The sequence below is a fragment of the Psammomys obesus genome, unplaced genomic scaffold, assembly GCF_907164565.1.
Source record: "Psammomys obesus unplaced genomic scaffold, mPsaObe1.curated_primary_1811, whole genome shotgun sequence".
NCBI lineage: Eukaryota > Metazoa > Chordata > Mammalia > Rodentia > Muridae > Psammomys > Psammomys obesus.
The window spans coordinates 990,151-1,016,868 of NW_026592510.1; the positions used below are offsets into that span (position 1 = coordinate 990,151).

Below are 26,718 nucleotides of genomic sequence, written 5' to 3' on the forward strand. Positions count from 1 at the left end.
ACAGCCATTTTAAAAAAGTAATTTCATTTGTATGAATGTGGATGTTGATGGCGGTATATACACATATGTGCAGGTACATGTAGTGGCCAGAAGAGGGCATCAGATCCCCTGGAGTTGCAGTTCAGGTGGCTGTGTGGGTGCTGGGCACTGACCTCTGATGGTCTGGGAGAGCAGCAAGTGCTCTTGATGTCTTAGCCATGTCTCCAGCCTGAAACAGCCTTTCTTACTTCTTGTTTCCCCACCCCACCCCATCCCTAACAACATGAGGGTTACAAGAGGTGACACTTGGTTTTGATAGCATCACTATTTCCAAGGCGGATTAGAAGAGCAGTAAGTGGGCCTCATGCAGAGGTGTTCTTGTTATAAATCAGAGTGGAGGTGGGGTGTGGTACCTCACACCTAAAATCACACCTAAAATCGTAGTTCTTTTAAGAACGAGGCAGGAGGATGATTAGTTTGAGGCCAGCTTGAATTATATATCAAGGCCCTGTGGAGGAAGGAAGGAAGGAAGGAAGGAAGGAAGGAAGGAAGGAAGGAAGGAAGGAAGGAAGGAAGGAAGGAAAGGAAGGGAAAAAAGTGAACAAAAATAACAGAGCGGGGAAAGAAGGAGAGAAATATGAGGATCTATCAAGTCACTGGCCTATGAGTGCCTTATATATTATTTCTTCTGCTAAACCAAGAACCACCCATCAGAACAAGAGGTTCACAGTCCTGGCTATAATTGAAATTACCCGGGGGAATTTATGCCAACATAATAAATATCCAGTTCTCAGCCCAGCCTGACAGGATCAGCGTCTGCAAGCCTGGGGTGGGAACCACTAGTATAAATGAGCCATGGTCCTCCCTACCTTTGTTCCACACTTTAAATGTTTCAGAGTTCTTTCTCTTAGTGATCTCTTTTGATTTCCAGACCAACTCTGTGAGGCAGATGAAGACAGTTGTTACCATATTGCTTGCTAGATAAAGAAACTGAGGATCAGAGCTGCAGAACAACCTGCCCAAAACACTGTGGCTTGTAACATAAGGGCTAGAAGTAGAACCAGTTCACCTAGAGAGATTGGTACTATTGCTAAAAGAGCTAAGGAAATGAGATCATAGAAGGCGTATGTTAGAGATGCTGTTCAGGCTTATTTATGGAGACAAACATTAACAGAGTAAAGAAACAAAGAGAGACAAATTAATAGATCATATGTACCAGGTCTGAGGAAAACATCTACTACCGATGTGGACATTGAAGCAAGCACATGGCATCAGGACTGGGGAGAGAGTTCAGTGGGTGAAGAACTTGCCCACCAGCTCTGAGTTCTATCCCCAGAATCCGTGTGAAGTGGTGGGGCATGCTTGTATCTCAACACTGGAGAAATAGAGACAGAAGGCTGACTGGGTTTGCTGGCCAGTAGGTCTAACCCAAACAGTGAGCCCCAGGCAAGATGAGACCCTGTTTCCCAGGAGATGAGCAGCATTCATACCGTGTCACCCAGGGTTGTTTTCCGGCCTCCACATATACTCCTACACATGTGTACTCTTCGACACACACACACACGCTCACGCACACATCGTGGACTGAGGTCTCCTGCTTCTGAACAGAATTGTGGATGTGCTGCCCACAGGGCATAAAAACAGGCATATACACTCAGCCTTTTCAGTAGTCCTTTTCTGTATAAATACCTGAAGTAAAGATTTTTTTTTTCCATTCTCACATGGCTTTAGGAGGAAGAAATCGTGGACTGGTGGAGTAAATTTTATGCTTCCACGGGGGAGCATGAAAAATGTGGACAGTATATTCAGAAAGGCTATTCCAAACTCAAGGTACTTGGACCTATGCTGTTGTGGGTGGGGAAAAGCCAGTCCCACCATGCTCAAGGCCCTGAGTTTACAAGGCCTCATGGTGGCTGCCTACAGAGAGAGGCCAGGAGTGCCTCTGCTCTCCTGGAGAGGCCTCTTGCAACAGGCTTGCCTTTGCCAAGTAACAAGGCCTTAAGGAAAGTTGCTGAGTTACGGTTGCGTGACTGCCACTTTGGGGCTCGAGGGCATCTGGCAGCAGGTTAGGAATGGGTTAGTTCCATACTAACCAGGCCAAAAATTACCCAGAATTGTTGTGCTCAGGGAGACCCAGAAGTCACGGTGCCCTTTGCAAAAGGAAAGATGTCAACACGCTTCATTTCATCTTCCGAACAGTGATCAGCTTTGCTAAATGAAAAGTTGATTCTGTTACATGTATGCCTCGTCACATCACAGCCATGGGCACAGGTGTGCAGGAGGAAGCTGCAGAGCCGGGCAGGGATGGCTATCTGGGCTGCTCTGTTCATGCTCTGAGCTTTCCAATTCTTTGTTCAGTTGCTGACTCTGTCAGCTGCAAATCCAAAGTCGTCAGAGCAAGGCAGAGTAGAAAAATTAAATGAGAAACACCTGGTACTAAAATCATTTCCCCACCAAAGTAGAAGGGCCCATATCCTTGCTTGTTGATGGCATAACATATTTGTGTGGCATAAACACCAGCATGGAAGAGATAGAAAACTAAGATCGGGCTGAGGGGACAGACTCACGTTCCTTCTTCCTCTCTCCCACGACTCCCCTCCATCCCTTTCTTTCTCTCTCTCCCTCTTGTCCATCTTTCTCTCTTGTCTAATTTTTTCAAAATCAAGGTATGATTTATGTGCCATAAAGTGAGCCTTCCACCAAGCTTTGATGCTGTATACATCTGCATGGAGCAGCACCCACAGCCAGGGGAAGCCCATTTCCACCCACAGGAAGCTCCTCTGCGCTCCCTTCAAGCTGTCCGTCCATGACTGCACCCCTCTGGTGGACAGCTGATCTGATATCTAGCAAGTTACACCGGCCTCGACTGCCTGTATGCTCCGTATAACTGGACTCACACCATAGTCCTTCTGCATTGAGCTCCTTTGGTCCCATAGTCTGCTTTTGAGGCATGTCATGTCATTGTAGGTATCATTAGTTTGTCTCTTCTTGCTGAACAGTATTGGAGCAGACTAGAATGGGGGTGGATCACATTCACACTCTATCTCACCTTCCCCTCCTCCCTCCCTTTTCCCCTTTTCCTTTCTCTCTCCACAGTTTGCTGACTCATTTCTCCTGACCCTGGACATTCTTGAACCATACGGACATGCTTTTATTTCTCTTTGGTAAAATCCTAGAAACACCATTTCTGGATCCTAGGCTAGGAGGATACTTAACTCCCTAAGGGAACGTGGCACCCACCAGGTGGCTGTTCTGTGCTGAACCCACCAGTAGCACGAGTGTCCCAGGTGTTCCTTCGCATCCTCCTGCCTGCTGACTTGAAACTCCTCCTGTGTTTTAATGAGAGTCTGCTGTTGGGCTTTCAGATCTATGACTGTGAACTGGAGGACGTAGCCGACTTTGAAGGCCTGACAGATTTCTCGGATACCTTCAAGTTGTACAGAGGCAAGTCCGATGAGAATGAAGATCCATCTGTGGTGGGAGAGTTTAAAGTAAGTAAAATGTGTGTGTGTGTGTGTGTGTGTGTGTGTGTGTGTGTGTGTGTGTGTTTGTCCTTCGTAAAATCCATTTTCATTTCTTTGGTTGATCTTGCATGAAAGACAGCTGATGTCTGCAGCTGGACATGTCCTCTGTCTTTTGCAGGAGGAAAAAGCTGCCCATAGGAAAGGGGCAAGGGGGCAAAGGGGAGCCAGGGTATTGCTGCTCCCTGCTTGTGTCAGCCAGTCTTGAATCCTCCAGACCTTTCTAAGACCTACTTGCTCCTCTGCTCTTCTGCCCTCTGGGGTTTTAGCAGAATCACTGTGGCAAATTCCCAGGCCACCTTTCCCCTCCCAAACAGTTCATCCTCGCTGCAACCAAATTCCATCCTGCATCTGAATGGCTTCAACACACCTCTTGCATTCCATAGCTCAGGTCTCAACTCCTTCCAAAGCTGAGCCCGGCCTTTCACAAGCCGTGTGTCCTTCCCGCATGGAAGAACCACTCCCAGGTCCCAAACACGCCTTGCAAGTCCTCTGGATGGATGTGCAGGGCCTTGGGCCAGGCTGTTCTTCCTTCCCTAGGTGCCCTTCCTGTCCTCCCTGCGGTCTGACTAAGCCCTGCTCATGCTCTAAATCAGCTCGAATGTCAGTATTTGTCAAGAGTCCTCTGGTTGCTTTGGGCAGCATGACTCACCCATGCTCTGGGCTCCCACAGGTCTGGGTTCACGTCCTGTCAGGTTTGATTGCTGCTTCTCCTCCCAAGCACATTTGGCAAAGCCAGGGCACCTAACACTGCCTCTTCCTAATCCTTTGCCAATAGCAGACATGGCTAATGGATCAGGGGATTACAACCAACACAGGGTCTCAAATCCTCTGCACCCCAGCCTTCCACTAAGCCCACAATAGGGCACAGAGTCAAGCTAATCTAGCATCTTGTGCCACACTCTGGTTCTTGAGTTTTGGGTTCTCCACGCCCAGTATTCAATGGGTGCTTGCTTCATGACATATCCCTGAATGCAGCTGGCCAGAACAAAAACCCAAATATCCTAATCCCAACTTAGATACCTTTCTCTATACCTAAGCTAGTTCCAGAACAAAGTACATAGTCTCTTCAGCTAAGACCTGAAGGCGAGCATGGATTTTTCCTGGGAGTGAGGCCCAGGCAAGCAGGGAATATTCCTGTCCCCAAAATAATCTTGGCTCTTCACTTCTTTTTGCCCTCACACTGACCCGTCACCTCCATTCCTACCCAAGTTATTGCCTGCTTCCTAACCAGCCCTTTTCGAAAATGATGGCTATAGTGTCCTGTCGTGTTCCCAGCTGGAATCACACAAGGGCCAGGGCATGCTGTCTCTGCCACAGAGACAGCCCCGCATTGCTCAGCTGCGTGAGATGTACTCTGAAGAGCGGGATGTCCCCTAAGAGCTCTCTACCCAGCATTCAAGGCCCTTGAAGTCATCAGCACATGTCCTTCTCTTTCTCTTCAGGGCTCCTTCCGAATCTATCCCCTGCCGGATGACCCCAGTGTGCTGGCCCCTCCCAGGCAGTTTCGAGAACTGCCTGACAGTGTCCCACAGGAATGCACGGTTAGGATTTACATTGTTCAAGGCTTAGAGCTCCAGCCCCAGGACAACAATGGCCTGGTAAGAGTTTGGGTGTGGGGCCTTCTCCTGTAGCAGGATAATTACAGTCATCAGCCATGGTAATTGTCACCTTCTTTCTTTCTGGGCGTCTGTTATCTCACTAGGAGAAAGATACTCTATCAAAACAATGTGAACAGGGGGATTGTCCCCACGGGGATTTACCTAAGAGGTTTGGTTGGCGGGGGACATGCTCAGGGCTCCCTAGTTCATCCATCTCACGTTACTGATGTGACCCAGGACAAGATTTGCTCCAGTCACAGGACCAGCAAGAGCAAAGGCAGGTCATCCCTACCTCTACCCCACCCCACCTTTTCACCCACACAGTGCTTTGAAGGCACACTGGCCCCCTGCCACCCAAAGGAGAACCTCGTACCGAGCTCATCTTGGGCCCCCAGGTGCCCCAGCAGCCACCTTTGGCATCAGTTGGGAGTTTAGTAGCAAGCCAAGTCTATCCCAGAAATTGACTTCAGTTTGCACCCTGTGATGACATAACACCTCACCTGTCTTGTCTCCGCAGTGTGACCCTTACATAAAAATCACCCTGGGCAAAAAAGTGATTGAAGACCGAGACCACTACGTTCCCAACACTCTCAACCCAGTGTTTGGCAGGTAACATAGGCTTCGAAACGTTCCTTCTTCCTAAAATGTGCCCTGCCCTGTTCCAAGTCCCACCGCCAGGAGTATGTACGGATCTCTTCAGAGCCAGTGTAGGTAGAGGTAGAAGGACTGAAAAGTACCATGAGGAAAAAAGTCACAGGACGGGTTTCTCTGACTCAAGATCTGTCCCAAGCCCTTGGGAGGTGGAAGCAAGGCCTCAAGGTGCACTGGGTTTATGGAGAGGTTCAGCTTCCCCCGACCCCCCGACCCCCCAAAAAATCTTATTTTCACTTCCAGAGACTAATTTGAGCTCTGTTTACTGGACTATTTTAGTTCTCTCCTTTTGATCCACTGAATGTGTCACTGACAGGATAAATATTCTGTTTTATTGGTTTCTAATTCACCCAAGATTCTTGACACAGCATTGTTTTCCTCAAGGTTACAACCTTTACTTGTTTCTGAACTATCATATCTACATTTTAAAGATACTTTTATTTTTCTCGCTTTTGTGAACATGGGTGTGCATGAAAGAATTTGGGTCTCTGCTTCTACCATGTGAGTCCCAGGGAGGCTCGACAGCAGCAGCCTTTACCCATGAGTCCTCTAACCGACCCTGTTAAGTAAATCTCAGAGCTGTTTCTGCTTACCAACGTGATCTTTAAATTAAACCAGCATTATTCAGCTGTGAGCACCTTCCCTATTTCAGAGCAATATTAGTGAGCAGCTCCTCTGCTGAGCTGTTTCTAGAAGACATCTCAGAAAGCCCATGGAACTCTGACGGGGACAGAAACAGGCTCAGAGAGAGGGTGTGCCTAACAGCTTCCTGCTCACAGGCGGAGGCCATGATCCCAAGCCTTATGAGCCAGTGTTTGTGCGGCTTCAGCACTGCACCCTGCTCTGTCAAGGCCTGGGTTTCTTCTGTGTTAGATACACTAGCCAGGCATAGGCTTTAAGACATGTGATTGAGACAGAGGGAGGTAACCCTTCCTAACTCCAGGGCTTTCCCAAGCCCTCGGCGACACTTCATATTCACAGCAAAGCTACCATCTGTAGGAAACTGTTTCTGCAAATCATTTGAGGAAGGGCTGAGGAGATGATTCTGTGGGTAAAGGGTGTGCAAGCATGAAGAGCTGAGTTTGGATCCCCCACTCTTCTATCTGTAAAATAAGGTAGAGAGCAGATGATATGGCTCAGTGGGTCCAAGATGTGGCCACATGGTTCTGACATTTCAAATTTCAGATACAGTGGTGTGCATCCTGGAGCAGAAGAATCATCCAGAAACTTTCTGGCCAGCTAGCCCAGGCTATGCAGTACAGAGCAGAAACAAGAGAAATCCTGCCCGAAAAGGGCAGGAGGCAAGAACTGACTCCCCAAAATTGTCCTCTGACCTTAACCCACTCGCTGCTCCACACACCTCCCCTCTCCCTATTCACAAAATTAAGAATTAAATAAATCTGTTTCAGTCTTAAAAGCAGTGGTGAATGATAACGGAAGACATTATGGCCTCCACATGCACAGACAAGCGCACCAGTGTGCTATGTGTATCTACACACAGGTGCACAGACAGGGAAACGGTGTTAATCTCTCAACATTTTGTTAAATGGAAGAGCACTGTTCCCGTTTGCCCTGTACCCGACACACTCATTACTTTATGCCTTATGTTTATTCCTCTCTGTCTTTCTCTGCCTATGTGTCTGTCTCTATCATGCATGTTTGTATACACACACACACACACACACATACACACACACACACACACACGTTGGGCATCCAGTTTTACAGTTTTAGGTTCAGGAACCCAGACGTACAAAGGACCACCCAGTCAGCCCCTAGCATGTTTACATACGTGCACACACATGCATATCGTCAGACACCTGAACTTGAGCACCCTGCGTGCTGCACACCCCTAGGCTCCGAGTGCTGGGCCCAGGGAGGGGAAGTAATCCTCTGGCACAGGAATGTGATCATTTTCCCTTTCTTCCGCTGATCCAGCCCCTAGGTCTAGACAGGAAAAGGCACGCAGGGCAGGAAGGAGGGCTCCATGTGAGGGAGACTGGGAAGCAAAGGAGAGCCAGCTTTGAAGGGAGAAAGGCCGCCCTGTCTGAATGGCTTGCTTCAGAGGTGCCAAGCACAAGCTTAATTAAGTGGCAGGAAAAGCCTCGCTCAGAGCCACGCTGGGAGGAAGTGTTGCTGTCAGGCTCTGCTAGACCAGCGGCTCTCTCGGGGGATGCACAGACTTCCCTCCATCCATCAGAGTGGCTCCAGGCTGGGACCTCAGTCTTGGGAAGTGGCTTGCTTCTCAGCAGAGAGACTCTGGGATAGGACTCAAGAGGAAGAAGCCTGATTTCCTGTGTTCTCAGCCATTGTTCATCTTGGCTTCTCTAGGTCACGTTCACTCCTAAGTATTGTCCTCTAACCTCCACGTGTGGGTTGTGGGTATCTATATTCACCCACATCATCCACACAATAACAATAAACTCTAAAATATTTCTTAAAAGAATTGATGTCTCAGGGAGAAAAATATTCCTTAGTCAAACCATAACACCCGAGATATATGGAGTTGTTTTTGTTGTTGTAGTTGTTTGCCTTTTGTTTTTCCTTGAGACAGGCTCTCACAGTGTACTCCTGGACATTTTAGAACTTACATAGACCAGGCTGGCATCAAATTTGCAGCAACCCTCTTCTACCCCTAGAGTGTTACGGTTAAGAGTGCACCACCAAAAAAAAAAAAGAAAAAAAAAAAGAGTGCACCACCATGCCCAGCTTACTATTTTTCTTTTTGTTGTTCTTGGGTTTTTTGTTTTTTTGTTTTTTATTTGTTTGTTTGTTTTTTAAACACCGGGTCTTTCTACATAGCTCTGACTATCCTGGAACTATGTAGACCAAGCTGGCTAACAGAGATCCACCTGCCTCCGCCTCTCAACTGCTGGCACTAGAGGTGCATGCCACAACACCTGGCTATTTTTCTTTTCAGTTTTTAGAAGATTTTTATGTGTGTGAGTTCCTGGGCTGCATGCATGTCTGTATTCTGTGTGCACACCCAGAACCCACACTGGCTGTGATGCTTTGTGTGTAATTGTGACACATGTACCCCTTTCCTGCAGTCACCTGCCTGCCTCAAGCCTCGGGGTAGCCGTTGCATGGAGGGAGGTCTCTCTGAGATTGGTGCAGGAGACATCCGGGAGGCTTTCTTCCAGAGTGCCATTAAACACTTATCCCTGGCTCACTTGGCAAAAGCCTGTCCTCACACCGAGTGAAGCAAGAAAGGAAGGAAGCCCGGGAGAGGGGACCTTTCACAGTTTTTCTTTCAGTCAACTCTACCGAGCACCTGGCATGAGAGGGATACATGGGAACAGTATCCCTCGGCTAAGCCCTGCCTATCTAGAGCTGACATGTGCCTGTCAGCCTCCCCCAGACCACAGAGTTCTCCCAGCAGCAGAATGGCTGCTGTATTGTCTCTCTATATCTCAGAAGAATTTACATTTTAATGCAGGTTCCACAGACAACTTTTAAGAACTGAATGAAGTGTGTGGCAGTTGCAGAGGGCCTGGTAGACTCCCCATACGCCATGCTATACAAGTTCGCTCACGCCCTCGCGCCCTTCTAGAGGGCTGGGTCAAGTTTTTCCTGGGGCGGGGGTCTCTCATGAAAAGAGTAAGGAATGAAGTGAGGTACAGAAAGATGGCCGTAGGTGAGGTGCCTGATTGATCTTCCGGGAGAGAGGGGAAAGGTCCTCCAGGTGATAGACAAGTGATAATAGTAAAATTAGCAATATAATTTATTATTGTTATACTAAGTTTTACCCAGTGCACTCTTACTGAATGTTTCTTAAACATCTCTTCACTTGACTCTTAGAATAAAATAGGAGATGTGTGATAGGATCATTTCACAGAGGCGGGGAAAAAAACTGCAAACAGAAAGGCTAAGAAAGTGGCGTAGCTGGGATGCGAACATGCGTACACTCAGCCACGCTTTTCTTCTGAGAAAACGCGCATTCCCTTGTTGTTCTTTTACTTGTGTCTTGCTGTTTATCATGTTTCCCAACCCACACCAGTTGTCCTAACCATTCTCTCCCCCACAACATTGCCACTGCTTGGAAATTCTTCGTTTGAGTCTTGTTTTTTGGAGCAGCCCCGAAAGCCCCTGGTCATTGCGCATGCGCATCTCTTTACTTAGAATGTACGAACTCAGCTGCTACTTGCCTCAAGAAAAAGACCTGAAGATCTCTGTCTACGACTACGACACCTTCACTCGAGACGAGAAGGTGGGGGAAACGATCATCGACCTGGAGAACCGCTTCCTCTCGCGCTTCGGGTCCCACTGCGGCATTCCTGAGCAGTACTGTGTGTAAGTCGCCTCCCTGTGAGTGCAGGTGGTCCGCTGTGCCCGAGGCTCACCCCTGGGGAGGCTGTGGAGCCCTGCCTCCCTCGGTGCCTTGCTTTGGTGTGCCATGATGTTTCGGTCCATCCGGCGTCATTTTGACAGGAGTGTCTGAGGACAAATCAGGGCAACCACATTGCCTCATTCGCGTCATAGTTTGTTGAAATGGTGGTGTCTGGAACAGTGCAGCGGCCTCTGTGTGACCTGCTCAGAGAACCACTTCCCTCTCCTGTTTTTGAGCTCCTGGATGCCAGGGACTGAGGCTAGACAAGCATCATGGAAGGAATTCTCTAGCCTTTAATACAGGGATTGATTATTAACTACCGATTATACACACACACACACACACACACACACACACACATACACACAAGGATTCTATGATATCTAGTGTCCCCTGCTGCTAACCAATGGCTCTCTAAGCCTCCAATGAGACATGCCACTTCCAGTTTTTTAATTTGTCTTTATGACTGGGGTGATCCCAGGTTCCTCACTTTTGTTGAGAAAGGAACTAAACACAAAACAATAAATGTGATGAGTTGACCTAAAGCCAAAGTCAGTGTGTGGGTTTTACACCTCTGAGATAGGTGTCTGGGAGGGAAAGTGGGTTAGGCATGTCCCTCCTCAGTTAGACGGGTGTACTTGGAACACGCGTGCATTTGTGTGGAACGTTGCGCTGCCAGGGCCCCCGGGGCCCCCAGTAACTCCAGGACCTGTGGTATTGTCCACAGTTCTGGCGTAAACATCTGGCGAGATCAACTGAGACCAACGCAATTGCTTCAAAATGTAGCCAGATTCAAAGGCTTCCCGCCACCGGTGCTCTCGGAAGATGGAAGCAGAATCAGATACGGAGGTCGAGACTACCATCTGGATGAGTTTGGTGAGTGCAAAGCTGTGGGTTGTGAGCACAATGCAATGACCCTTTTCTCTTGCTGCATTTGGAGGAGGAATATGAGCTAAGGCGACACCCTGGTGAGACTGTACGTCCGCCTTACCAAACAGAAACCACAGCAGGGTAGAGTTTCTTCGGCCATCAGGTGTCACAGTGGACACATCTTCTTTATCTGTCTTGCAGCTCACCTCCTCTTCTCAGATCATAGACATTTGAACTTTAAAGTTCGAATAATTAGCCAATTTTCCTGTAGTACATGATTAGCTCAAAAAATGTTTCAATGGCAGTAAAAGAAATCCTGTCCCACAGAGACTTCATCATAATTGGCAGTGGTAGTGCACGCTTTTAGTCTCAGCACTCCAGAGGCAGAGGCAGGCAGAGCTCTGAGTTCAAGGTCAGCCTGTTCTACAGAGTGAGTTTCAGAGCATTTCCGGCAGGGAAGCCTCTGGGTCCACAGCCTCCTCTCAAGAAGAGCAACTTCCCTCAGAGAGAGTGACCTAGAAAACCAGGCAGGAGCTTCCTGGCCTTTCATGATTAGTCTTAAAAAAAAATAGAAATAAAGAGAAAAACAACAACAACAAAAACCCCCATTCTCTTTTTCTCTGGTTTTACTCTGTCTCCAGATTAAAGGGGAATAGATACAGATCACATTTCTTCTGGGAGAGATGTCTGGGAACTAGGGTGACCATGGCATTCCTTAGGGTGCAGTAGGAGCTGACCGTCCATCCATGCAAGCGCACTGTGGAGTGAGGGCACTTTCCTCCCATAGCTCTGCTACTCTTCAGCGCAATCGCCCAGGCTTTTATCCTTTAACAGCCAGAAGAGAAAGGCTCAGATTGCAGCTGCGCAGAGGCTGAGGCCAGAGGTGACACACCATGCCATTCTACCCGTGCTTTCTTCTAGTGGAACTTGGCCTCGCAGCCACATCTGACTGGTTACAAGGGGGGCTAGGAAATAAGATGGTTGTGAGCCTGTGCTACAAAAGTAAATGCAGACTGTACTTACCCGTTCTAGTGTTATTCTGGCCTCTGGTGTTGTCAGACTACAAGGTGGGTATGAGCCTCAGTAGGGAAGGGTCCATAGTCAAGAGCTCGTCGTATCCATTTGCTCCTTCACATGTCCACGCTGACACTGCATAATACTGGAGATGCTGGTCTGTTTTTACAAAGTTTGGGATGACAGGCTACAAGTTGCTGGGATCTATCTGGCTACACTATTCCTGATTTTGCCTCCCCATCCCAATGCTACTTTGCATTCTAGAAGCCAACAAAATCCTGCACCAGCACCTTGGGGCCCCCGAAGAACGTCTTGCCCTCCATATTCTCCGGATGCAGGGCCTGGTCCCTGAGCATGTGGAGACAAGGACTTTGCACAGCACCTTCCAGCCCAACATTTCCCAGGTAAAGCAGAAGACCCACTACCTACTCCTCAAATGCAGTGACGGTCACTGGTGGATTTGCCTCTTGAAACATTTCTGAGTACTTTTAGATACACAAGAAACAGAAAAGAAACTCAAACCGGCTTCATCCCAAAGGAGTCTATTGCAAAGATTTTCAAGGATCTTGTTAAACACTGATAAGAGATTATCTACAGTTCAGAGCCATCTCAAGCCAGGGTCTGCCCTTATCTTTCTCTCTGTTTCTTTTCCTGGTTCTATTTAATCCTTTCTCTTGCTGTTACTACATTCCTACGAGCCTGAGTACTGCAGAGAGCTCCGGAGTACTTACTTCTGTGTTGTGTACTCAGGCATTGGTTGTCCCATTGCGGCCTGCTTGTCTTCCAATGGAACAGCCAGCTGTAAACAGGAGAGCAGACTGAGCTTGGCCTAGCCTGGGGAAGAGGCGCCATCTGAGTCTAAAGAGTTAAAGAAGCAGGGGCACAGTGCACAACCACTAGGTCAAAGAGACTGTGTGTGCAATGATGGAGTCTAGTCAACCCGCAGAAAACGGGGCCCAGTTTCCAAAGAAGCAAAGTGGAGACATTAAAAAACTAATCCGCGAAAAAGCTTGTTACAGTGAAAGTTTCCTGGCTCTGTCTACAGAGGTTTAGGCACCAGAGATCTGGGGTAAGACCAGGAGTGTGAATTTTAAGACACACCTCGAGGGGCTCTGATATAAGTGGCTAAAAACTCACACTTTAACAAATGTTAATTTACTAGAGGCAAATATCATCAGTACCTACTATAAGAGTATGGGCATACTTATCACTCAGAAGTGGCCGTAACTTCTAGATAATTTTCTCACTTCACGTTTATCCTGTGCTGTACTTCGATTTCTTCTTGTTCGTGTTCCTCCTTCTTTGTACTCTAAGCCTATTCATCCTCCTCTCTTTCCTCCCACCCATCAGTCATAGATGGAGTCTCAAGAATTGACAAAGTAAGGAAGATTTCTCCCTGAGAAGGTACCAGCCTGCCTTTGCTTCTGCCTGCAGTCTGTGACTTAATCTTAGGAGACGCCTCGATGCTTAATGTCCTGTGGTGCGCCTGATGTAGAGTAGTGCCCCGAGCCTAGAGATTAATTGGAAAGGAGTCAGGATCACAGTAAAATATATTCTCTCTCAAAGGTCCCAGGTAATTCATTTTGATCGCAGTGCATTAGGAAGCCAATCCAGTGGTTTCCTTGGCAAACTTCTCAAAGACCAGTCTCTGTTTGTCTGAAGGCAGAGTCCATACAAGATCCAAAAATAATGTAGAGACTATAAATTGATTTGAATGGTTGGATAGTTTTTTTTTTTTTTTTAACTGGCATTCATAGCCTGTCTGGAAGGATATTACAGTGAAGTAGACAGGCTCAGTCCATAGTAGTCAACGATGAGAACAGGGTCTCCCCAAGATGGCAGCACAAGCGTCAGCCCAGGTCCTGCCTCTTCCTCTCATATGAGCCTCTGGAGGTACACTGCTAACATAGGGAATCCTTACTTTCTGGAAACTGAGTCACGATTTGAATATTTTAGCATCTCCTCACAGAACTGTGTTGTTTTTCGTTTACAAGGCTAGTTGCCATTTTGTTACTCTGATTTTTTTTTTTTTAACCACTTGAGGCAAGCGGAAAATCCATGGGATTGGAACTGTGTTAGGTAAGCAATGTGACAATGGCTAGAGTGGCAGCATGAGGGGGAAAGACCCAATTTTAAATCTTTGAGAGAGAGAGAGAGAGAGAGAGAGAGAGAGAGAGAGAAAGAGAGAAGAGAAAAAGAGGGAAAGAGAAAGAGAAGAGAGAAAAAGAGAGAGACAGAGGGAGAGATTTCATTACCAGTTGGGTTAGTAATAGGAGTGCCCTCATTTCATTAATGAAGGCAATTTCAGACCTTGATGCAAATGGATGAATGCAGCTATGTCACTCTTGGGTGAGAGTGGAAAGTGACTGACCTAGATGTTGTTGTAGACAAGCTTGACATTGGCTATCTCTTTTACTCCTTTGTGGCCTTCCATGTGGAGCAATAATCAGCATGTAGAACTGATTTTATAGCTCTATAGTAGAGGGCTCTCCTAGCATGTGGGAAGCCTGGGGTCCATGTTCAGTGCTGCCAAGGAAAAGGAAAACTGTGGCTTCGCCCGTATCTGACTCCAGCCTTCTCTTTTTTGTGTGTACGGTTTAGGGAAAACTTCAGATGTGGGTAGATGTCTTCCCCAAGAGTTTAGGACCACCAGGCCCCCCTTTCAACATCACTCCCAGGAAAGCCAAGAAGTGAGTAAACCCCAAACTCTGCTTCCTGGAGCGAGGACTCTGTCTAGGGATAGAAGAAGTATGCTTACAAAATGTGCGTTTTGTTTTTCAGATACTATCTGCGTGTGATCATCTGGAATACCAAGGACGTTATACTAGATGAGAAGAGCATCACTGGAGAGGAGATGAGTGACATCTACGTTAAAGGGTGAGGCCAGCAAACAGAGATTCCGGCAAGCTGGGGAACACTATTTGAGGTGCCCACTGAAGCGGTCTCGCTTACCAGAAGCTGCTGTTTACAGTGTGATATGCTTAGGGAATGCCAGGAAGGCAAAATGCAGGAGAGACAGAGGAGAAAAAAGAAAGCTGTCTAGACTGTGTTGATGGGCAGGATCCTTCTCAACTCACTCCTCTTTAATTCTTTTTTGCTAAGAGTTATTTCTGAGACTTCTTAGCCATGTGTTTTCTCTTTTTTTCCCTTTTTTTATTTTTTATTTTTGTTTTCGATACAGCGTTTCTCTGTGTAGGCTTAGCTGTCCTAGATCCTCTTTGTAGACCAGGCTGGCCTTGAACTCACAGAAATCTGCCTTCCTCTGCCTCCCTGAGCACTGGGATTAAAGGTATGCACCATCACTCCCAGCTGCCATGTAATTTGTTATTTCTCTAACCTTAAAACCCCAGTAAAGATCGCAAATTTTCCTTTCTATACATTTTACTGTCATTAGCCAATGTTTGTGGAAAGTAGGCAACGTTGACAGGCTTTTAAAAAATAATGCAGCCCACTGACATTTGCTGAGTGTCCTTCTCCAATATGAAAATGTCATGCTTATAACTCTCTTATTTGTATAATTGGATTTCAGGTGGTCTGTGCTCATGTTAGTTTCTGCCATGCTGTGATAATAGATTCATAGATGCTGAGAATGCAAGTGCACAGTGGTTAAAGAGCCAGCCTTTGCAGCCGGACCGCCTGTGTTAGAATCCTGGCACTTTTCCTACTAGTGCAGCGGAGAGATAATGATAGTGCTACTTCCTGGAGATAGCCAGAAAATTCCATTACTCAAGGCATGTAGGATAGCACCTGGCAGCTGGTGTGCATTACGTGGGTGTTAGAATTATTGCTATTCCACAGGGACCAAGTTCTTCCTTAATATGTAGAAGATAAGACGTGTTGAAATGTAACTCATTCATCAATGAGAACAAAGTTTCCCTCAAGATCTCTAGTGAACTTCAATCAAAACTTAGAGCTGTAATGACTATCATTTAAACTCACTGTAAACTTCATCAAGTTCTTCATTATTGTTTGCCATTTCAGGACTCCATCACCATTCCCCCCAGGAAAACCAATTGCAGCTAATGATAGCTTTGCAAATTTATTTGACTGTCATAAGAGTCATATCAAGGTAACAAACTGAAGCTGTGATTGGCTGAGAGAAAGCTAGTAGAAGAATAACATTCGCCCTAAGGTAGCATGTAAAGTCTGCAGTTACAATTTGAATACCAAGACTGGGAGCCCAACTTACTTAGTTTGAGAATCTGGCATTTTGCTGCTGTTAGTTGCTTGCTTGCTTATTAGTTTGTCTTTTAGATAGGATTTCATACAGCGTGGGCTAACCTCAAACTTCCGATGTAACCAAGGATGGCTTTAAACTTCTGATCCTCCTGCCTCTGACTCTACCTCCCAAGTCTTGGAATTACAAGTATAGCCTACCATCTGGGTGTGGTGGCACATGCCTTTGATCCCAGCACTTGGGAGGCAGAGGCAGGTTCGAGGCCAGCCTGAGTTGAGGATCTCGAACTCTGCCCTCACATCGACTCACCACAGGCAGAGAGGACAGGGGGAGACCTGAGGTCAAAGCATCACAGCCAGGCTCTCCACCTTTTGATCTAGGAATTGATACTTTTCAAAGTTTCCCAAATGATTCTAATGCAGTCCTACCTGCCTATTGAAAAGTATCAATTCTTTTTTCATTTTGTTTTATTTTGTAATTTTTTTAAAGACAAAATTTCTTTGTCCTAGCCCTGATGGTCCTAGAATTCACTTTGTAGACTAGTGTGGCCTCGAACTCAGACTGCCGGCCACCTGTCTCTGTTTCCCAAATCCTGTAATTAAAGGTGTGTGCCACTATGCCTGGCTGAAGAAAAGTCAGTTCTTAGTTTCAAATCAGAGGCAGGCATTCATTCCATCCACACATAGTTTATCTTATAACCATTCCGTGCCAGGCACAAGCAAAAGAAAATGTTCCCAACAATATAAGTTAAGATGCTGTTGATGAGAGGAATGTTCTCAGCCAGCATCTGTAAATAATAACTTGCCTCTTCCTTGCCCATCTCATTAATGAGATCACAGTGAATTTTAAGAATAATAAAAAAGGAAGCTGTGAGATTACTTGCCAGGTGCCTCTTTTTGTTTGCTGAAGTAAAATATGTGGAGGGAAATGCTAAAATTTTGAGCTAACTTGCATTCGTTGAGCCGACCAGCCCTGATGATAGACGCTAATGAGTCATAGTTGCGAAGCCCAAAATCATAGCCAACAAACTGCAGCTTACTCAAAATAGAAGCTACATTGTTGATGATATTTTCCAGAAAATTTCACCTTAGCCCTGCTAACTACAGTCTAAAGGGTTTCCTGCTTTGGTTTTAAAGGAATTCTATTTTATTTGGCTCCGAGCTAGGCTGGATGCAACTGAGTGCCTCCCCTTCATAAATCACCTCCAGCCTGCGATCACTGGACCCTGCCCAGAGAAAAACGCATCACTCCAGATCCTCGCCAGCCCTAACCACGGCACTTCTGCAGCTAGATCCCCTGTCAATCACAGCGAGCTGAGTCTGTTTGCCTCTGCTTTACAGCTGGATTTCCGGCAGCGAAGAAAACAAACAGAAAACAGATGTCCACTACAGGTCCTTGGATGGTGAAGGCAATTTTAACTGGAGATTTGTTTTCCCGTTTGACTACCTCCCCGCTGAGCAGCTCTGTATAGTCGCTAAAAAAGTAAGCCCTGAAAGATGTGGGCGGGACGTGGACATTTCTGGGTCTGCTCAGAAACTCAGAGGAGGTCAGGGCTGCTTGGACCCGGGAGGTCACTGAGTCCAGCTCCCTCTTGGCGCTGACAGAGAATCTGAGACCCACAGAGGGGTGAAGCCTTGCCCGTGGTCACATAGCTATGACAGGTATTTATTTGAGTATTTAGGGCTGTGAGGAATGCAGCTTCCTTTCTGCTAACCTATTGGCAGCAAGGCAGACAGAACAAAGGCTTTTGTATCATTGTACACTGTGTTCTTTACGGAATGAATCAACGGTTATTCTCCGTCTTAGGCCAAACACAAGCCAAATATTAAAGGTGAGGTGTCCCTTTTTGCCTCTCTGTTAAGGCTCAGCGTCTGTGTTCTCTCACTCAGAAACACTTCTAGGAGGGTTGAGGGCCCCAGTGGACTTAATTAGAAAGACTTTCAGTTACAGAACATAGACCAAAAATGTGATTTATTGGTTCCCATTCCTAGCAAGTCCAAGGTTGGCTCATTTTAGGAACGTCTGGAGCCCATGTAGGAGCAATGTCTTCGGAGGTTGTTTCCACGTTCTCCTCCCTCTGCCTTCCATGGACCTCTAGGCAGGCTTTTCCCTCCAGGAGAAGATGTGGAAGCAGCTGCCCATGCCATCACTATATTCACAGCAAACCTCAGCAAGAGTAGAAATGAGCCACGATGGCCCCAGCTGGCATTCTAGAACTGGGCCCCAAGGTCTCTGCTTGTTCAGAGACTTGTGTCCCTCCCTGAACCAACTACCGGTTGCCCAGGATGCAGTGCTCAGGCCAGGCACTGGGATTAGAGATGGAGTCAGTCTTTGTCTGCTCCACTATCTTACCCCAAACCTTACACACACCCCTGTCAACTGGGGAAGGAATAGTTCTCCAAGGACAGTCTGGGGCCTGAAACCTTGGTAGACAATCCTATGATCCCATACCTAAGACTAGACCTCTCCTCCCTCAATGGTGCTTAGAGCATAACCCCCACACACACACACACACACATGGGACAACCAGTCAGGGAACTAGCTGTGTGGGCTTTTCAGAGTCCCTGGAGCCCTAAGAATGAGACCCTTCCAAGAATGTGAAAAGTGAGAACCAACCCCATGATCTTCTCTCAAATTTCCCGATCACTGGTAGAATTCCTGGTCTGCTCAGGCTAGAGGCATTTAGGTGTAACTGGCTGTGGGGGTATATTTTTTAACTAATGTCTGGCCGACACAGGGACTAGGGATGGGAACTTGGTCCTCTGTCTATCTACCTTCAATGTGAAGGAGCTGAGGGTCTCAGGTGGCCACAAGTGTATAAAAGTCCGAGTATTTTTTTTCCAAAAGCTAAAAATTCTAGGACATTTTAGCATATGTACCAAAGCAAGAGTAGACTCTGAGCCCTAGGCTGAACCTACTGCATGGGAGATGAGAGACTGTCAATCCAACCTTGGAGATGGGGGTGCGAATTTGTTCAACAGGGATAACGACCAAGCGATGACACTGTGGGCTGGCCTAGAACACCTAGCTTTAGGAGAGTCATGTGGCCTTCAGGGGAAAGGTTAAGCTCTTCCCGCCCCACAGGGGTGGCAGCAGGAAGTCACACTGGTAGGAATAGGGTGAGGAACCCGCTGTTTGGGAATTGTCTGGAACATCCTTCTTATCACCCCGCTGTTTGGGAATTGCCTGGAACTTCCTTTTAGTCACCCAGTTGGTGGCCTTGAGACTTCCTGTAGAGCCTGATGGAGAGGAGAGACCAGTTGTTCCATGGGATGTGGCGGCAGAGGCCTCAGTTTCATTGTTATGCCTATGGCTAAAAACGAAGGGTCTCAAAGTCTACTGACCAGGATTGTGTCAACCACTCATGTCTCTTCTCATTTTAGGAGCATTTCTGGAGCATTGATCAAACTGAATTTCGGGTGCCCCCTCGACTGATGATTCAGATATGGGACAATGACAAGTTCTCCCTGGATGACTACTTGGGTATTGTTACCTTCCGGGCACTCCTAACACTGCACTTGGAATTACTGAAACCTACTACAGTTTGGAAGCAGCCGGATACTTTCCTAACACCTGTAATGGGGGCGGTAGGAGGTGTGCCCACTGATTGGGTCTCCTCCGATTTGGGTGGTCTGCTTGTGAATGCTGCCCCTTTTCATGGGCCCTGCTCACTCTAAGGCCTCATTAACAAGCTAGAAAGGCAAGTACTTGTGCTCGCCCAACACGTACAAAGCTATGGGTTCAACCCTCAGGGCTGCTTCAACAGGGAATGGTGCTTGATGCGGGCCCTGGGAGGTGGAGACAGGAGGCTCAGGAATTCAAAGTTATTCTTGGCCAGATAGTGAATTAGAGGTCACCCTGGCCACAGAGAGATCATCAGCACGGCTCTGTCTGCATTTCCAGACTCTCTCTCTCTCTTTCTCTCTCTCTCTCTTCTCTTGGTACTTTGGAACTATTCTCACCAGCCCTCTCCTCACTCTTGCCAGTTACTATGGTCCCTTATGCTTCTTTGTCCCCTCCTTTTCTCTAAGCCTACCCTCCTCTGGCCTTGATGCATTCAACGCATGCTCCCTATTTAACCTCTCCCCTTCTTGGCTTGCTCTCCCTTCCACATTTTCAATCGAAGCTTTCCAGGAAGGTCTCCTGCAGCTCTCCCACCTCAGTTACGCATGTACTGCACTTCAGCTGAAGGTGAAATTCAACTTTCACCCATCGCCCGACTATGCATGGCTCCTAAACCAGGGAATATATGCTGGCCTCGCACAGCCCTTCACAAACACCTATAGGAAACTATTCAGAGGCTGGAGAGTTAATGTTCCTTCCAACCCACGGCAGAAAGTGTGTCTCTCCAGACACCCCGAGCCTGGCTGGGATTTCTCATTTCCTGGTGGGGATTATCTGTTGAGTTATGTTCTTTCAAGCTCCTGTTTCTGGGGTCACTCCAGGAGAGAGCTGTACCCAGAACGGTTCCAAGGAGCATCCCATGCTCCAAGGACCTAATTGCCTTTCCCCCAAAGGCAATGACCTCCGTTTAGGGTAGCTCCAAACCGCAACTAGTACCTCTCAAATACAAAGGTCCTGAGTTCAGTGGAAATGTTTGTGTGTAGATGTTTAACTGCTTGGGATTTATAGAAGGACTGTTTATGCTCACGTCTTTGAGAAAGGAAGCATGGAGTCCTCTGTGAGACACTGAGCAGTGGACAGCTATTTCTTCTGCCATCTCCCATCCTATCTGGAAAGAATTTAAACATCTAGCATGATCCCTTTTGCTAACTCACCCATCACCTGTTCAAAATCACTGTCTGTCTCTCCCAGACTGGAACATTCTGTTCACCTGAGAACAATGGCTGAGCCACTTGAAGCTCATCTGGATCTCATGTTGTGTCCTTGGCCAGGTTTTCTGGAACTTGACTTGCATCACACAATCATCCCAGCCAAGTCATCAGAGAAGTGCAATTTGGACATGATTCCAGACCTCAAAGCTGTGGACCCTCTTAAAGCTAAGACTGCCTCACTGTTTGAGCAGAAGTCCATGAAAGGATGGTGGCCGTGCTTCGCAGACAAAGATGGCTCCCGTGTGATGGCTGTATGAGTATTTCCTAGTTGGGGATCATTTCTATTCCTTACCAGTAGATTTACTCCAAATAAGATGAAAGGGTGATAAATAGACGGCACTGTGGCCACGTGCTTGGAGTTGGGGGAAGGGCATGGGTTAGCATGCTCAAGATCCAGGAACCAAGTGGCGGCACTTGCATTTCCTTAAGGCTGAACACACAGAGTAGGAAAAGAAACCCCCAGTGTGAGCTTTTCACGTCTTAAAGAGAAAAGGGTACGAGTGCTGAAACGAAATCCGTATTTTACAAGCATCTTGGAGAATTCAAAATAAGCTTTGGCAAGAAACCCCAGTGCCGGTCAGCAGTTACTGCCTACCTCACACAGTATGGACTGTCCCTAGCTAACCGTGTGAGCCAAGTAGCACGTTAGCTGCCTCACGCGTGTGACTCATTTCTAAAACAGCTCACCAGTCCATGTTAATTACCTGTTAGTGGAGTTAATGTGCAGCATAGTACGCACTGATCACCCTCCCTTTTCTTCCCTCTTCACCACACACCCTTTCTAGTCTTTAGGCTGCTTTGGGGTGGGAGCAGAGCTTTCACATAGGCAAGCATATGCTGCTGTCTGTCCAGTTCATCCCCAGAAGTTTCCAGTCCTTTGTGTCTCTATCCTGTCTTCAGGAAACTGTTGGTGAACTTTCTGTCACCATAGAGATTAGTTTTCCCAGTATCTTACTGGCGTCTGTTGACAGGCCTATGAGGTAGACTAAATCCCCGTTTTATGAACTCACCCTTGCAGGATCAGGTATCCATTTTCAACTGGCGTATAAGCAGGGGTGCTGCTCAGGGCCCTCCATCTAAATAAACCTTGGTGTCAGGGTTTCCCAAGTTAGTAGGGACCTAGAGGACTTTTCTACGTCCTAGAGTGTCAGATGCAACTTAGTGAAAGCTGGGTATAAAAGCTGGAAAGCTGCCTGATGTAGCGGTGCATAGTTTTAATCTCTGCCCTTTGGAGGCAAAGGCAGTCAGATCTCTGTGTTCGAAGCCAGCCTAATACACATGATGAATTCCAGGCCAGACCTTGTCTCAAAAAAAGAAAGAAAAAAAAGATTAGACTGTTAGATCCTTTTTGAACTTAGCATCCTCATCCACAAATAGAGACAACAGCTTTTTATTTTTATTTATTTATATTTTTTTGAGGATGCCATGAGCATTTCATGGGTTATCCACAGAGAGCACCTCCCTGCGTGGATGCAGCATGCAGCATGCAGGGACCTGTCAGCAGAGGAGCAGTCTCCATCCTCTCAGTGACGCAGCCAAGACACCTTGAGTGCCTACTAAGCGCAAGCTCTGCTGCACACTGTAGGGCTGCATGTAAGCAAGAAGAGACATAGCGCATCTCACGGGGCCTCCAACCATGTCCAGTGTTGTTCTTAGCAGTGAAGTTACAAAGGCAGCGAGAGAGGAGGCGAGGAGATTGATGTGGGGATGCTGAGAGCACAGGGATGCTGAAGAGGGAAAGTAATTTGTCCTCTCCGTTTCCCACATGGAGCCGGTTTAGAAACACACGGGAGAGGAAATGTGAAGAAACCTCTGGAGGAAAATTTGAGGCAATCTAAGGATTGTTTTACAAGAATAAAAATCGTGGCTTGGGGAATATTCCTTGGGCTGAAGTGAAAATATTTGTGAAACGTGATGTCATGTGTTTAACCTGTTCTGCTTTACTGAAGGGGAAAGTGGAGATGACACTGGAGGTCCTCAACGAGAGGGAGGCAGACGAGAGGCCAGCCGGGAAAGGGCGGAGTGAACCCAACATGAACCCCAAGCTTGACCCACCGAAGTGAGAGGCCTTCTTTGTTCTCTATGTTGTCTGGTCCCCAAACACCTGCAGTCCGAAAGCCCCCTTCCAATTGGCTTAATGGGCTGGATTAGCTGTTGGCTGTCTAATTTTGTTCACGGTGGGCTGTGGGGGATGGAGCAGTAGAGGCTGTGGTCTTGTTTTAACCATTCTCCTCCTCCATTAACGTTAAAGCAAAGCTTGACAGCATGTTAAGGAACTGGTGTGGGGACCTGACCGACTCCCAGCCTGCCATGAACGCTAACAAAAGAGGCATACCGTAGGAGACCCGGGAGGTGGTGGGGCATGGTAGAAGGCTGAAACTGATCGTTGAATTGTGTCTTGTCTCAAATTTATTAATTCACTGCTGCTGAACTGCTACAGTCTGGTAGACAATCCCTCATGAGTTAAGCAGGGAAACTATCTCTTGTGTTGCAGCCGACCGGAAACCTCCTTCCTCTGGTTCACGAACCCATGCAAGACCGTGCGCTTCATCGTATGGCGCCGGTTCAAGTGGGTGATCATCGGGCTGCTGCTGCTGCTCATTCTGCTGCTGTTCGTGGCTGTGCTCCTCTACTCCCTGCCGGTAGGAAGCCTGGGCCTCGACTTCGGCAGCCCTGTGGCTCCATTGCCGCTAGGCAGCCATCCTGTCACTTTGGAAACTCTTGAAAAGTTTAACACAGTATCAGGTGGTGGAGGGTACATCCTTAGGTTTTGTTACCAGCAGCTGGTATAGCGTGAAAACAAAACTAAAACCAGCCAAACAAACAAACAAAACCTTACTGGCTTTGAGAATTCTAGGAGAAACTCCGCAAGGCTTTATCAAAGTATTTGTCTAGATTCTAGGCAGTGTTTCCAGGTGACTTTACGCCTTCACACTTTGTGTGTGAGTACGTGTGTGTGTGTGTGTGTGTTAGGCATTTGTGTGCATGCTCTGGTATGGCTGTACTTTCCAATGCACATATGTCCAGAGGCCAGAGAACAATGTCAAGTGCCTTCATCATTCTCCACCTTACTTTTTTGTGATGGGGGTCTCTCACTAACCTGTTGGCTAGCCAGAGAGCCCTGAGATCCACTTGTCTGCTGTCTGTGCACCAGAGCCACCTTGCCCCGATATTATGTGGTTGCTGGGGATTTGAACCCAGGTCCTTGTGCTTGCACAACAAGCACTTTACCCACAAAGCCATCTCTCCAGAACGCTGCCTTCACCTTTCTTCTTCCAAATCGTCACATACACAAACTTCTGGTATAGGCACTGGTGATCCCAAAGGTCTCAGCAGACCGCACACTCCTGTGATCACATTTCATCTTTCAAAACCTTATTCTCTGTGGCCCATAGCACATATAACTACTCCTTAAATTTCTCTCAGTCACCTTATTATAAACAAGAGTCCAAACTGAAGGTTTGGCTGTATGCATACAGGCTGTCCTTTCATTCCTCCATTCAGGGAGCATCTAAGTAAAATACGGAGATGGGAAGAAACAGCCAAGGGAAGGCAGCATAAGCACACACTAGCAGTGTGGGCAAGAAAGTCTTAGAGCTCTCGGGACAGTTGACTTTTAAGAGCATCCCAAAAGCTCTTTCTCCAGCTCCCTTCCATTATGCTATAGATCCTCTCTCTTCTGAGTCTGTAGGCACAGTCACAGTAGCATCTGTACATATGTCTTTTATTTTCCCCTACAATGTCTTGACTATTAAAAAAAACCAGTTATTTCTTCATGATTTAAATTCTATTCATGTGAGCCGCTGTCTCTCTTGTTTGAGAACACGTGCAGTCACCCAGAGGATGTTTCTCAATGTTTAGAGATACCTGGAAGTCTTAGAGCACTCCATAGGTAGACGTCAGAAATGGCTTCGGCTGTCCGGTGAAGGCTGTCACGGGTCTGCCCAGTCACATTAAATGACAGCATGGCCGACTGAGAAGGTGCATATCTATGTATTCACACTGTTTCTGTTTCTCTTTCAGAACTATTTATCAATGAAGATCGTGAGGCCAAACGCATAATGAAAGCAAAGCCTTCAATCACCCAGCAATGAGGAACTCCTGCCTCATACACCTAAGGGTGATTTCAAGTCCAAGACTGCCTGAGGTGACTGCCCCAAGACACGTCAGCTCCGAGAGGGGCTAAATCCCAGAAAGTCAGACAGCGGGCAACATTTTTAACATTTTATCTTTTGAAGTATTAAAAACTTTCTATTTTCTAAAATTTAAGCATGTTTTCAGAGTATTTTTAAGGTGGCTGGTTCCATTTAAAACTGTCTTTTTATGTTCTCTGCATTCCATGATTCAAGTTTGGGAAATGACCGAAATGAATTTGAAACGCCTTGTATCTTAACATCGCATATTTCCTATTTGTAATCAAGAGAAAAGACTGCACTACAATGATGGGGAGCACGGCTACCGCAGTTCTTATCAGTGCCTGCCACCACTGATGTGGTATTTTGTCTGGACAAATGCTCTGAGACTCCTTGCAACCTCAGTGATGAGGGTAAATAAAAATATCTCACTTTGTACATGGATGTGTGTCCTCTATTCTGACTGAGCTGGGAGGGGAACAGGTTCGGTTTCCCTGGTCCGAGTGGGCAGAATGCCACAGCATTCCATACGCCCTTTACGAGCGTGCTGCCAACTTGGGCCGGTGGGTCCAATAACAAAGCTAGCGCTTACGAATAGTGTCGTAACAGCCTGCCGCCTTTTAAATGCTCTGTGTATATTACTCGGGGAATCTCAGAAATGTAGGCCACCAACACCATGAGCTCCGTTTTACAGTAGAAGAAATTGAGGGTCAGAGAAGGTAAGTAGCTGTTCCAAGGCCACACAACTAACAAATGATAGAGTTGGGATTTCCACCCCGGGAAGCACAGGTCTGCCACCCCCGGTTTATGTGGTGTTTCATGGATACTAGGCAAGCGCTCTGCCAGCTGAGGCACATCGGCAGCCTCTCTTAAGATCTCTTAAGCCAAAAAAAGACAAGTGAGAACGCTGTGGTTCGTACACAGAAGAGGAGCCATGGAAGTCGCCAAGGGTCCTGTTCAAACGACAGTTCAAGACGGAGGAGCGAGAAACAGTTCTACGTAGTTAGAAATGTAGACAGCTTGCGCTGCAAGGGAGAGCGCTGACCTCCCTGGCGAGGTGTTCCGTGGGCTTGATATTTTAATTCCCTCCAGTGTCCTGCCAACATTCCCAGCAGTCCAAGTGTACTCGATCACAACAAACTGAAGAAATGACAGCTCTGGCTGAACTGGCATGCTTATCAGCCGCCCCCCCTCAACCGAACACTTCCCCGTGAGTCTGCATGTGGCAGCCACCCTTGGGAAAGGCCACCCCTCCCATTCACTGGCAGAGCGCCTAACTGTAGCTTTTTCCTTGCTACCTAAACCTCAAGTGGTTCTTCAGCCTCAGACGCAAGCTGGTTACCTCAACCTTTCTAGAGAAATACAGGCAACAAATAAAGACCTAGAAACATCTGTGGCCTTCAACTCCCTAAATTCCACTCCTGAGTATTAACTCCAATGAAGCATTCAGAAGGGTAGAGGAAGGTCCACGTACAGAATCCACACAACTGGCTGTGAATGCCCCACGTACCCATTAGAAGGCAATGAATGGATAGATGGTAAGGATCCCGTATAGACTTAAAAATCTAAATTTATCTTTTCACAGGGTGCACATCCAGATAAAATAA

At 47.1% G+C, this 26,718-nt stretch overlaps 1 protein-coding gene across 1 annotated transcript in view; it reads left to right on the forward strand.

Annotated features, from left to right (window-relative positions):
• The window catches only part of Myof (myoferlin), a 104,367-nt gene extending 78,818 nt beyond the window's left edge, over positions 1-25,549 (forward strand). The window contains 17 exon segments of the mRNA XM_055614162.1: positions 1,711-1,809; positions 3,345-3,470; positions 4,946-5,101; positions 5,619-5,710; positions 9,875-10,045; positions 10,810-10,958; positions 12,231-12,370; positions 14,568-14,656; positions 14,748-14,843; positions 17,484-17,625; positions 19,527-19,626; positions 21,039-21,229; positions 22,928-23,037; positions 23,473-23,567; positions 23,570-23,620; positions 25,002-25,064; positions 25,067-25,549. Coding sequence (XP_055470137.1) covers positions 1,711-1,809; positions 3,345-3,470; positions 4,946-5,101; positions 5,619-5,710; positions 9,875-10,045; positions 10,810-10,958; positions 12,231-12,370; positions 14,568-14,656; positions 14,748-14,843; positions 17,484-17,625; positions 19,527-19,626; positions 21,039-21,229; positions 22,928-23,037; positions 23,473-23,567; positions 23,570-23,620; positions 25,002-25,064; positions 25,067-25,164 — 1,968 coding nt within the window. The 3' untranslated portion in view covers positions 25,165-25,549.
• Positions 25,550-26,718: the final 1,169 nt, after the last annotated feature.